Below are 12,356 nucleotides of genomic sequence, written 5' to 3' on the forward strand. Positions count from 1 at the left end.
TTACATATAACGGTTGTGCTAAAACAAAAATTCAATGATCTTGTCGCTAAATGCTATTCACAGGTGGTTTCTCTAATAATTTTTAAGTATTTCAAGGTTTTAAACTTTTTGAAGACCCTGTATGATCCATAGGGTAGAAAAACTTCTTTACTGCCTGATTTTCGTGTATGTCAAATGTAGTCTATTTATTGCCCATCTTCTCCCACTACAACATAATCACATGAGGGCAGGAACTTTGCTTTATTCATTGCTGTATCTCCAGCACCTAGGACACTGCCTGATACACAGTAGGGGCTCAATAAATATTTGTTGAATGAATGAATAACTACATTCACATCCCCAGGTACTAAAAAACATTCACGTATCGGCAGGCCTGGTGACCTTCAAAACACTTAGAGATTTCACAGCAGAAACTAAAGACTTGCTCTGGGGCCCAATCTTTTAGTAAGTGCGATCCTAACCAATTTTAAAGATAAAAAGTCCTGATGGGGGTTACAAAGGAGGAAGGTAAACACTGAACTTGGGTCTTGAATCTAGCTCCATTATTTACTAACTGTAACGCTGGGTAAACCACAGCCTCACAGGCAGCAGTAGCTAACCTCTTCTGACCTCTTCCGTGATAACATATGCCAAGCACTGAGTTACACGCTTCCCATGTATTGTTCCATTTCCTTTTCACTGTAACACCTCCATTCTAGGCATAAGGAAACCAAGGCTCGGAAAGGTTAAATCGTTTTTTAGGTTTTTTTTGAACCCAGGCAACAGCTCTATGCTCCAACTGGCCTCAGTGCCTGAGCACCTAATCACTCCCTCACGTTAGAAATCGGTCTTGGTTTCCTTAACTACTGAGGTAACTGAGGTAACTCCCATCTCCCCACGGGGATTACGGGGAAGAAAGGCAGTCCCTGCCTGCCTCCCTTCCATACATAAAACAGTGCGGCTTTTGCAGGAACTTCTGGAATGAGGTGTCCCAAAGGAAAAACTCTAGGATGGGAGCGAGTGCGACCCCGGCCGGGCTCCCCCATCACCCTGTGATCGATCTATTCTGGGGACGTTCGCACTCGGGGCTCTAGAAAACGGAGAAAGGCTCGGAAATTTCCCACGGTCCTAGACGCCGGCGGGGACAGGGTCTTTTCTACTTTTTGAAGATTTTAAAGAAAGCAAACCCCAGGCCAGCAGCGGCGGAGCCCACAGTGGCCCGGGGGCGGGGCGGTGAGGCTGCCTCCTCCTGGGCCTCACCCGGCGCGGCTCGAGGCCTACCGCCCTGAGTCGCCTCAGAGAAGTCGGGGCCAGCGGGGTCGCTCCTCCCCACCCACCAAATCCTGGCCCCAAGGCCCCCGCATTGGTCCTCACGGAGGTAGCCAAGCTGTAGCGCAGCTCCTCGTCCAAGTCCAGCAAATCCTCCATCTCCGCGGCCGCCTGACGTCACTTCCTGGAAACCGACTCTCCCAGCCGCGTCCCTGCTAACAGCCGCGCCCCTCCATCCCAATTTTTAAAGGGTACGCAGCATGGTTCCTGGATTCTGTGTGCCGTCCTCCAAACTACCGAATCTTTCTTAAACCTGCCTTGCTTGACATCTGGAAGCAACCTCCGGTTATTAAAACTCGCCAAGGCTGCTCCTGCGAGACGGTAAAATAATTTGGTCGTTAGGAACTGTCTGCATTTGTAGCTGTTTAAATACATCAATATATTAAGTGCAAAGCACTACTACTGCTAATAGTAATTATACTGATGCCTCCCACTTGTATAGCTCTTTGCAAAGTACAGAAGGCCGTCACAGTTATTGGCTTAACGTGAGGGGCATAACAACCTTGTGTGGGAAGCAAGATAAGTGGTATTGTTTCCATTTGACAGATGAGAAAACAGGGAGTCAGGTGTAGCAAATGGTTTACCATGAATTATGGAAAGTGCAATATACATAATCTCTGCCTTCAAAAAGTTTACAGAGAGGCTGAATCAACACATCAAATAGCTGAGTAGTAATAACTTTCAAAAGTACAAATATTCAATATCTCATTAAATCCCAATAATCCCACAAAGTGAGTAGCAGTAGTATCTCTAACACAACAATAAAGCACACTGAGGTACAAAGAAGGGGCTTGCGGAAAATCACCTAAGTGCCAAGCAGCGGAGCCAGATGCTGTTCTGACACCAGACATTACCGGAGTATTTATCTCCAGCACATACTACTGGGCGCCAGCCATTCTCCTAGGCTGGCAGAGGGAGATGTACTACAAATTCCCAGCCTAATTGGGCATTTAAGTTGCGTCTTCATTGACTCTTCATATGAGTTCTCCAAGTCAATATCACTGGCCAGGTCCCTGACACTGGTTGGCTGAGATCCGTAGGAGATGGGCTGATGGCCCTGAAAGCAAATAACATTCCCAGTATTATGTTGAGGGGAAGGCCTGGATGGCCACAGGTTAAAAGCAAGGATTTGGAAGTGGGAGTAGCACCCCTGAAACCAGATTGCAAGCATTTCTTAAATATCCAGTACATTACTCAGTTCAATCACACATGTTACTGGATAGGACTGTGTGTTAGCATGCCTGTGACAGCAAGAGCGCTGGCCTGGATATCAGAAGAGCTGTGTTCTCATCTTAGCTCTCCTGATAACTACCTGTGTGGCCAGAGCAGAGCCCTTTCCGGTATCAGTTTCCTCCCTTGTAATTACTTTAGAGATTATCTCTAAGATCCTTTGGTAACTTGCTTCTCAGTGAGAATACTTTGTTAGATTTTAATCTGAAGAAACATTCACTGCCAAAAATCCAAGACAGATGAAATATAGGCTCCAATGAATCCCTTGTTCCCTTCTTTGGCACCAGATGAGGAAGAAGGGATTAATCTTTGGATTTTTCCATTTCTTGTAAGCTCACAGCATGCGACCATCACCTTATAGTCAGTTTCCAGACCTTCACCCCCACTTCTTCCCCAACTTGCTGAAAACAGAAGGCAAATCGTCCTCACTCTGGGCAGAGAGGTACCCTCCAGTAGTAGCTTCCAGACCTTGCTGAGCACCTGAATCACGTGTGAGGTTTGTAAAGAAACAGAGATGCCAGGGCCCCATCTCTGGAGACTCTGATTTGGTAGAGGTGGAGTCCAAAAAAGTATAACTTCAATAATTTTCCTTCCTATCTTGCAACTGTCTGCTCAAAGGCCTTCCCTTATCACCCTATTTGAAACTGCAACATCCCCCAACCCAGGCACACCCCATCCTCCTTCTCTGCTTGATTTTCTGCCACATCACATTTGTTTGTTTGTTTGTTTGAGACACGGTCTTGCTCTGTCGTCCAGGCTGGAGTGCAGTGGTGCAATCTTGGCCCCCTGTAAACTGCCTCCCTGGCTCAAGTGATTCTCCTGCCTCAGCCTCCCAAATAGCTGCCTGCGCCAACATACCGGGCTAATTTTTCCATTTTTTGTAGAGACTGAGTTTCGCCGTGTTGCTGGGGCTGGTCTCTAATTCCTGAGCTCAAGCAATCCTCCCACATGGGCCTCCCCAAATGCTGGGATTACAGGCTGAGCCACTGCACCTGGCCCAGCACTTTTTCCCGTACTACATCATTTACATATTTATTTAGTTTATCGCCTCCTCCACTGCCCTACCCCTGCCTCTAAAATAAAATTTCCCTGAGGGTAGGAGTTTTGTTTTGTTCACTGATATTATTCAGAGAGCCTAGAATAGTGCCTGGTATATAGTAAACGTTAAACTTTTTCTCAAATTTCAGAGGCAGTATACCATAGTAATTAAGTCCGGACTCTGGCAATGTCCTGGGTCAAATCCCAACAGCTGACAACTAATAACTATGTGACCTTGGGCAAGTTACTTTTAAAGTTTCTACCCCTAGGTTTCCTCATTGGTTTTGCAAATGAAAATAATGCCTACCCAAACTTGATAGCCTGTGTAAAATATCGCCTCCATCACTCACAAGCAGTGTGCTCTTTAAAAAACAAAACAAAACAAAACAAAACTCTATGCTTCAGTTTCCTCATCCGGAAAGTGACCCACCGCTGTGCTGGGATACAGAGAACAGCCCCTTCAGTTAGTGACCTGGAAGCCAGACCTCTCAGAAAGGGTCCAGGAAGGCTGGAGTGAGATGGGGTGGGAGCGGCACTCACTCTCAGGAAAGTTCAGTTCAGATGCAAGCCCTGTGTTGCAGGGTGCGGGGAGCCACGTGCCCTACCCTCCCTTGGCTGCTCGTGGGAAAAGGCCTAGAGGTTCGGGCCGAGAAGAGGAGCGAAAGCACAGAGCCGACTTCCCCTCACCCATCTGGGAAATGGGCTCGGGCCAACTGCTGACTTCGCGCTCGCTGGCGCAGCTCCCTGCGGAGCCCTCGGCGGGGAGGGAGGCTGAACATCTGGATGACATTTCTGCGAGAGCGGCTCCGGAGCAGCAGTCGGGGAGGGAGAGGTGCGCTCGTGCGCACGTGGGGCCGGGAGGGAGGCGATTCCTCGGGGCCTGGGTCTTGTTTTTCTCGCTCTCTACCGCAGCCCCTTCTCCCGCCCTCCAGCCCCCGCCCCCAGCCCCCAGCCCCCAGCCCCCAGCCCCCGAGCCTCCCCGGCTCCCGACCAGCCGAGCTCCTTCACTGGCGGCCTCGCCTCGCCAGAGGGCACCCTCGATCTTCCGGAAAACGCCACCATTTTTCACTGCCCCTGGAGCGTCTCCAGGCTTCTGCCCGCCTCCCGACTCCGATCTTGTCAATGAAGAATCGGGCCAGGATCGCCGCGGAGCGGACGCCGACCCTCCGACCCGGCTCGCAGGCCGGGAGTCCCCTCCGCGAGGCTGGCATGGCCGCCCCTACCGGGTCCCGCGCCCTCTGCGGACCCTGCCCCGGGTCGGGCCTGGCCCAGGGGCGGCCCCGGGACCGGGGGACCAGGAGGGAGAGTAGACGCGGGCCGCGGACTGCGCGGACTGACAGCTGGCGAGAGGGCGCCGGGGCTGGGGGAAAGGGAGGGAGGGGGCTCTTCGGAGTAACTTTCCAGAAAAACAGCCAACGTGTAGCAGGAGTGATTCCAAGAGGGGAAAAAAAGTTCAGCTACCACGTCGAACGAGAGGACTCGCAAAGTATTTTTCAAATGGGCTCGGCTTTTCCTGTGCCTGTTTAAAACATTAACATCGTGCAGCAAAAGAGGCTGCGTGCGCTGGTCCCTCCCTCCCCCACCCCAGGCCAGAGACGTCATGGGAGGGAGGTATAAAATTTCAGCAGAGAGAAATAGAGAAAGCAGTGTGTGTGCATGTGTGTGTGTGAGAGAGGGAGAGGAGCGAGAGGGAGAGAGAGAGAGAGAGAAAGGGAGGGAAGCAGAGAGTCAAGTCCAAGGGAATGAGCGAGAGAGGCAGAGACAGGGGAAGAGGCGTGCGAGAGAAGGAATAACAGCTTTCCGGAGCAGGCGTGCCGTGAACTGGCTTCTATTTTATTTTTTTTCTCCTTTTTATTTTTTAAAGAGAAGCAGGGGACAGAAGCAATGGCCGAGGCAGAAGACAAGCCGAGGTGCTGGTGACCCTGGGCGTCTGAGTGGATGATTGGGGCTGCTGCGCTCAGAGGCCTGCCTCCCTGCCTTCCAATGCATATAACCCCACACCCCAGCCAATGAAGACGAGAGGCAGCGTGAACAAAGTCATTTAGAAAGCCCCCGAGGAAGTGTAAACAAAAGAGAAAGCATGAATGGAGTGCCTGAGAGACAAGTGTGTCCTGTACTGCCCCCACCTTTAGCTGGGCCAGCAACTGCCCGGCCCTGCCTCTCCCCACCTACTCACTGGTGATCTGACTTTTTTTTTTTTTTTTTAACTTTTTTTTCCCTTTTCTTTTCCATTCTCTTTTCTTATTTTCCTTCAAGGCAAGGCAAGGATTTTGATTTTGGGACCCAGCCATGGTCCTTCTCCTTCTTTAAAATACCCACTTTCTCCCCATCGCCAAGCGGCTTTTGGCAATATCAGATATCCGCTCTATTTATTTTTACCTAAGGAAAAACTCCAGCTCCCTTCCCACTCCCAGCTGCCTTGCCACCCCTCCCAGCCCTCTGCTTGCCCTCCACCTGGCCTGCTGGGAGTCAGAGCCCAGCAAAACCTGTTTAGACACATGGACAAGAATCCCAGCGCTACAAGGCACACAGTCCGCTTCTTCGTCCTCAGGGTTGCCAGCGCTTCCTGGAAGTCCTGAAGCTCTCGCAGTGCAGTGAGTTCATGCACCTTCTTGCCAAGCCTCAGTCTTTGGGATTTGGGGAGGCCGCCTGGTTTTCCTCCCTCCTTCTGCACGTCTGCTGGGGTCTCTTCCTCTCCAGGCCTCGCCGTCCCCCTGGCCTCTCTTCCCAGCTCACACATGAAGATGCACTTGCAAAGGGCTCTGGTGGTCCTGGCCCTGCTGAACTTTGCCACGGTCAGCCTCTCTCTGTCCACTTGCACCACCTTGGACTTCGGCCACATCAAGAAGAAGAGGGTGGAAGCCATTAGGGGACAGATCTTGAGCAAGCTCAGGCTCACCAGCCCCCCTGAGCCAACGGTGATGACCCACGTCCCCTATCAGGTCCTGGCCCTTTACAACAGCACCCGGGAGTTGCTGGAGGAGATGCATGGGGAGAGGGAGGAAGGCTGCACCCAGGAAAACACCGAGTCGGAATACTATGCCAAAGAAATCCATAAATTCGACATGATCCAGGGGCTGGCGGAGCACAGTAAGTCCAAATTCTCGCTGGGTTGTCTGCTCTGGAGGGTTTGAACTGGAGCTGGGAGCTCTGCAGAGGGGGGCCTAGTGCTGGCCACACAGCAGGGTGCCCCAGGATTCACCAGCACCAAGGCTTAGGAGGTGCGATGCTCCTCCGTTGGGGCTGGGGAGGTGGGTGGGGAAGGAGATAGAGCCATTCTGTTAAGCGCCGGCGCTTCTGCGAGGCCAGGAGCCCTGGAGCTGAGTGGCTTGCTGAATTCACATCACATCCTTGACTGATTTTAATTTGGAATTACATTGTGCTGTCCAGGGAAACATATGTATTCTTGCACATGCGATCGTATCAGTAACTGTAAGCATCTGGGTGCCATAAAGGGGAAGGCCGGCTCTGTCAGGAGCCCTTACAGTTCTCAGTGTGGAGACCTCCTCTTCTCCCAGCTTTTCGCAACTCATTGTGACACGTCTCCGTTTCAGTTTTTCCAGTTCTTGGGAAGAAGAATACCTGCCCCAAATTAATGTCTGTCAAGCTTTTTGAAGCTCAGGCAGGAGACAGCTTCTTGCTGCCTGGGCCCTTTGGTCTACCCCACCCACGTGACCCACGAGACCCACGTGAGCTGTGTGTGTGGAGGGGAGACGGTATGCACGAATGTTCCCAGGGCCGTGTACTTTAGGGCGACATGCAGTCTTGTGCAGTAGACAGATTCATGTGCTCAAAATGGGCGCCTTCCAGGCTGGTGGGCACGGGGAGAGTGGGTTTTGGCTCTGGATGCATAGAGGAGGCTGGCGCCCTTTGTGTCTGCGTGTCACGGGAGAGCGGGTGGAGGGGTGGCAGTGGGTGCACAGTGGAGGGGGGGCAGGATATGTCTGGGAGCCTGCCGTCCCAGGAGGCTCTGTCTGCACGGAGGAGCCGGGCGGCTTCTGGGCGAGATGTCTGTGTGTGTTTGTACACGTGTGGAAGTCATATGTGTTTACTGAAGGGGATTTTAAAAACCTCAATACAAGAGAGAGAAATTTGGCAGATGTTGAGAAACTGACAGCCCAGGAAAGAGGAATGTGAGCCACTCGTGGGCCGTAGACTCCGGGAGCAGCTCTGTTTGCTTTTCCTACCAGCAGGTGTCCTCGCCGCCCTGACTACCTCAGCCCAGGCCCACCTGGGAGGTGGGCGGCTCCTGGAGTGGGGTGGAGGGCGTGGGATGGAGCTGGCAGGCAGGGGAGGGTGGTCAGCAGAGCACACAGCAGGGGGTGAAAGGAACCTGGCTGGAGAGAAGGAACAGGAGTGGGTACCGATGGGTGGACCAGCTCTGGCCGGAGGTGCAAAGGCCCGGTTCGCGGCTCCATGCCAGGCAGAGGAGCCTGTGGTTACTGGCGAAGGGTTCCCGCTCCGGCTTCCTGTGGCTGCCTGGAGCGCCTTTCTTTAGGATGTGGCTGCCATGTGGGGCGGAGGCTGGAGGCCGAGGCAGAGCTACTGCTCCCTGCCCAGGGTCTCTGGGTGGGGCTGGCTCAGGGACCCACAGTTCCCAGAGGCACCTAGCAGCTCGATGGCCAAGGCTCCAACTCCCTGGGAACCCACCAACGCGGGAGATAGTGACCACAAGCATCAGAGGAAGGTCGAAATCTGAGGTGGGCAGGAGAGGTGTGAGGAGAGTCCAGGGCAAGACGGCAGGACTCAGACCTTCATGGTCTGGGTCAGCAAGAGGAGTCCAAGGGAGGAGGGATTCTGAGTCAGGAGAACCCCCCCATCCTGGACTCCTGAGCTGAGAATGAATGAGCCACGTGGAGGCAAGTCCACACGGGTGCAAGTGGACACTGATTTTGTGCAGACTCAAGGCACAAATAGCAGATGGCCTTGGGAAAAGCCCGGGCAGGGCCCCACAGATGCTGGGCAGCTTCCAGGCTGCAGTACCAAGACCTTACAACTGCAACAGATAGGGGTGGATGTGCGGATATGGAGCAATGGTCTGGCCTGGGGCAACCCAGCACAGCCAGCAGGATGCTGTTCAGGATGCTGGGGAGGAGCCAACGCGCGATGCTATGAGGCTCACAGGTGCAAACCGGAAGCAGGCAGACTCTGCAGCTGTTGGAGGTGACTTGGAGGCTGAGCAGAGGGACCTGGGCCCGCCCTGCAGCTGGTCAGGTGCTGAGGCCACCCCAGAGAGGCAGACACACAAGGCACACTAATTATAAAGAAGGCAGTGGGCAGGTGCTGAGCAGAAGCAGACAGCCGTCGTCAGGGGTTTGCAAGGTGGCGGGGCGGGGTGGGGGAAGGAAGCCTGTCTTTAACTCGTGAGGGCAGACAGGGGTGACACCAGGTCTGTGGTGGGGCACAGCAGGGTCTCGATGCCAGAGCCTCTGCTGGGAGGTCATGAGATCACGTTCGGTTCCATATTTCCTCACTTCTGGCCACTTCCCTGACCCAGTGAACATGCATTCGAAGGAAAGTGACAGTAGGAGCCAGGGCAAGGAGATAGAGGTCCCAGGAGAGGAAAATGAAAAAGGAAATACTTTTTAGTAGTGCAGGAGAAAGGGCACCAAGGTGAGAGCAGAGAGGAAGGCCTTTTCCTAAATAACCTTATCTCCCTGTTTTACAGATTAAGCAAACTGAGACTTGGATAGCTTAAGTAATTTGTCCAAAAAGAGCAGGGACCCTAACCTAGACATTCTGCGCGCAGGATGCATGTAGTTAAGCACTCATTTATATGTAAAATACACGTTGTAAGTGCTACCTTTAACCTTTAGGGTTCAGTAAACTTTGATTTATAACATAAATGAATCATATGTTGGACCAAGCAGGAGAGGTCAGAGTTATTATCTTAGTAACCCAGGTGGCAGATTGCACAAGGATAACTGGATTTGTTCTTCCTTAGCTCTGCATTTTTTTTTTTTTTTTTTTTTTTTTTTGCCCAGGAGATTCATACTGCCACAAATGTTCTCCCTAATTTAATGAAGGGGTTTTCTTTATTTAATGAAGAGTCTCAAGCAGGTTAAGCAGCCGCAGCTACGTAAAAGTGACCTCTCTGAGCCTCAGTTTCCCCAGCTGTAAAGTCAGAGATGATTTCCAAACTCCTTTCAGCTGAAAGAATTTTATAATTCCATCTGGGATGAATCAGCAGAGCCTCTACTGGGGAGTATGGGCAAGACTCTGTAATCCCTTTTCTAATTCTCCAGGATTTTACTGGGGGGAGGGAGTAGAGAGTTTCTCTGACCCCACGTGATGGGAAAGGACACAGCTTTTTTACTTCCGTTGTCATCCCTCTTACAAAGATATCACCAATGTAGGTGTCGTTTTATCTCCTTCTGGCTTGTAATTATTTGTGTCTGTTCGGAGACTTGTTGCTTTCAGCCAAGGGCAGCGCTAAGACAACCAGCAAACCCAGAGTTTCTCAGCAAAGAGAAAACTCGATATTTTAGTCTTTCTTCTCTGGCTGCTAAGTGTAGATTTTGTTTATTCTGAGAATTATTCTGAAAATCATTTGCTCCAAGGGCCAATGCCCTCTGCACAGTAGGCGTCAGCACTTCTCTAAGTGTGGTCCAGAGGAAGCTGGAGGTAAATGTAGATTCCCCAGTCCCACCAACCCTTACAGAATCAGCATCTTGAGGGTTGGAGTCTTGGGGAATCTGCATTTTCGACAAGCTCCTTATGGATTCTTAAGCACAGTGAAGCCTAAGACTCAGTGAACTAGGGCAAAACTTTTCCTAGAGGGATGGCAAACACAAGTGCCTACAGAGACCCGGCAGGAAATGCAAATGATCTGGAAGAAAAGCCACGGCATCATGATAAACTGCACCAGGACACTTGGTCTTGGGGTCAAGAAGAAAGTAGGGTGTGTGAGACAGGGAGAGGGAGGGGACCTGGAGCCCACGTGTCCAGCCAAAGCAGCAGCCAGCCTCAGCTCTTGCTGGGTTTTGCATTGAGGACCGTGGGGTCCAGCTTGATTAGTTCTTCCCATGTCCTAGAAAAGCAGAAAATCTGGATCTTTCTCTGAAGTACTCCAATTTTTAACATGGGCTTAAAATGTTTATGGGCTTCTAACTCAAAATTTTTAAAGGTGTTCCATCAGCGAAGCAACATGTCTAATTCGTTGAAAGGTTAATCAATAGAAATCTCACACCATTAAAGCAGTGGTTTCTCAAATTCCAGAACATCTGGAAGCCATGGTGCCCTTTGCAACACATTATAATCTGTGGTTCTCAACCCTGGCTGCACGTTAGAATCATCTGGAGAGCTTAAAAAAAAATATGCCGTGGACCCCACTCACTCCAATGTAGTCAGAACTGCTGGGGAATGGGTCCAGGCATCATTTGTTTTTAAAGCTTTCCAGGTGATTCTAACGTGCAGCCAGGGTAGAGAAGTACAGCCACACTGATAAATATAGCCCCTTCACTGGAACCAGCAGAAATGATATATACAAGCAAAGGCACACCTAGCCGCCCAGGTGTCTGAACACATTTTAAAAGGCAGTTAACTAAACATGGTCAGCTATTTCCTGGTTTTTCCATGCATACTGTACATGAATATTCTTTGCTTATGTTTTGCCCTGTTAAACAAAATAGAGAAAATGGCATTCACCAATATATATTTTTTCTGTGCAATGGAACAAGTTGCTCAAGATTTAATTTGTAAAGGTGGGACCCCCTAGTCCAGCTCTCAATAATACTAGTGTTCTGCGAGGCATGGCTTAAGAACCACAAACTCGTTTGCAGTGGGTCATTGTCTGAGGCATAGGTTGACACTCTAGGCCCATTTAGTGGAATCTTGCCATATTTTGTTGATGAAACCATCTTCACCAGATGATCTCCCAGATCCCTCCCAGCTTGAAGAGTCTCTGCTTCAATAAATGAGGTATGTTCAGAAGACCGGGGTTCAAACCCCACCTCCGCCACCTTCTAGTTATGTGACCTTGGGAAAGACATTTAACTTTTTGAGGCTCAGTTTTCTCATTTGTCAAGTGATAAATTTTACATGTTTTCATTCTTCTCAAGGGTTGTTAGAAGGTCACATGAAGTAATAAAAACTCGACAAAACAAGGTGGTGCTATTACATTTTGCTTATTTATTTATATGATGATTCATTCCACAGATTACTTAAAACATCATTATTCAGTGAATTTGATTGTCAAGAAGATTGTATGTACATTTTCTTTGATCTCCCAGGCAATTCTTTTTTAAATTAATTTTTATTTTTATTTTTATTTTTTTGACAGAGTCTCACTCTGTCACCCAGGCTGGAGTGCACTGGTGCAATCTCGGCTCACTGTAGCTTCTGCCTTCTGGGTTCAAGTGATTCTCATGCCTCAGCCTCCCGAGTAGCTGGGGTTACAGGTGCCCACCACCACGCCCAGCTAATTTTTGTATTTGGAGTAGAGATGGGGTTTCGCCATGTTTGCCAGGCTGGTCTCGAACTCCTGACCTCCAGTGATCCACCTGCCTTGGCCTCCCAAAGTGCTGGGATTACAGGCATGAGCCACTATTCCCAGCCTTTAAAATTTTTGATTTTAAATAATAGGGATAGGTCCTCCCTATGTTGTCCAGGCTGATCTTGAACTCCTGGGCTCAAGCAATCCTCCCGCCTCAGCCTCCCGAGTAGCTGAAATAACAGACGTGTGCCACCATGCCCAGCTAATTTTTGTATTTTTTATAGAGATTGGGTTTCACCATGTTGGCCAGGCTGGTCTCCAACACCTGAGCTCAAGCAATCCACCC

The 12,356-nt window shown here is 50.5% G+C and overlaps 2 protein-coding genes across 7 annotated transcripts in view; one reads left to right on the forward strand and one right to left on the reverse strand.

The window, feature by feature from the left end:
• IFT43 (intraflagellar transport 43) overlaps positions 1-1,485 on the reverse strand; it is a 94,854-nt gene extending 93,369 nt beyond the window's left edge. The window contains exon 1 of one of the 4 annotated variants that reach the window (XR_008659399.2): positions 1,354-1,407. Coding sequence is in view for 3 of the 4 variants with exons in the window: in XM_055288711.2 (XP_055144686.1) it covers positions 1,354-1,407 (54 nt within the window). In the remaining variant the exon portion in view is untranslated. Of the gene's footprint in view, positions 1-1,316 lie in introns of all 4 variants that reach the window. The other 3 variants (XM_055288711.2, XM_055288712.2, XM_063644341.1) reach the window with 3 other exon arrangements.
• The window catches only part of TGFB3 (transforming growth factor beta 3), a 28,192-nt gene continuing 16,693 nt past the window's right edge, over positions 858-12,356 (forward strand). Inside the window, exons 1-3 of one of the 3 annotated variants that reach the window (XM_055288710.2) lie at positions 4,262-4,408; positions 5,441-6,170; positions 6,277-6,666. In XM_055288710.2, coding sequence (XP_055144685.1) covers positions 6,315-6,666 — 352 coding nt within the window. In that variant the 5' untranslated portion in view covers positions 4,262-4,408; positions 5,441-6,170; positions 6,277-6,314. Of the gene's footprint in view, positions 1,630-4,261; positions 4,409-4,677; positions 5,188-5,440; positions 6,667-12,356 lie in introns of those variants that run through there. The other 2 variants (XM_055288709.2, XM_055288708.2) reach the window with 2 other exon arrangements.

The sequence above is a fragment of the Symphalangus syndactylus genome, chromosome 8, assembly GCF_028878055.3.
Source record: "Symphalangus syndactylus isolate Jambi chromosome 8, NHGRI_mSymSyn1-v2.1_pri, whole genome shotgun sequence".
NCBI classification, from domain to species: Eukaryota; Metazoa; Chordata; class Mammalia; order Primates; family Hylobatidae; genus Symphalangus; species Symphalangus syndactylus.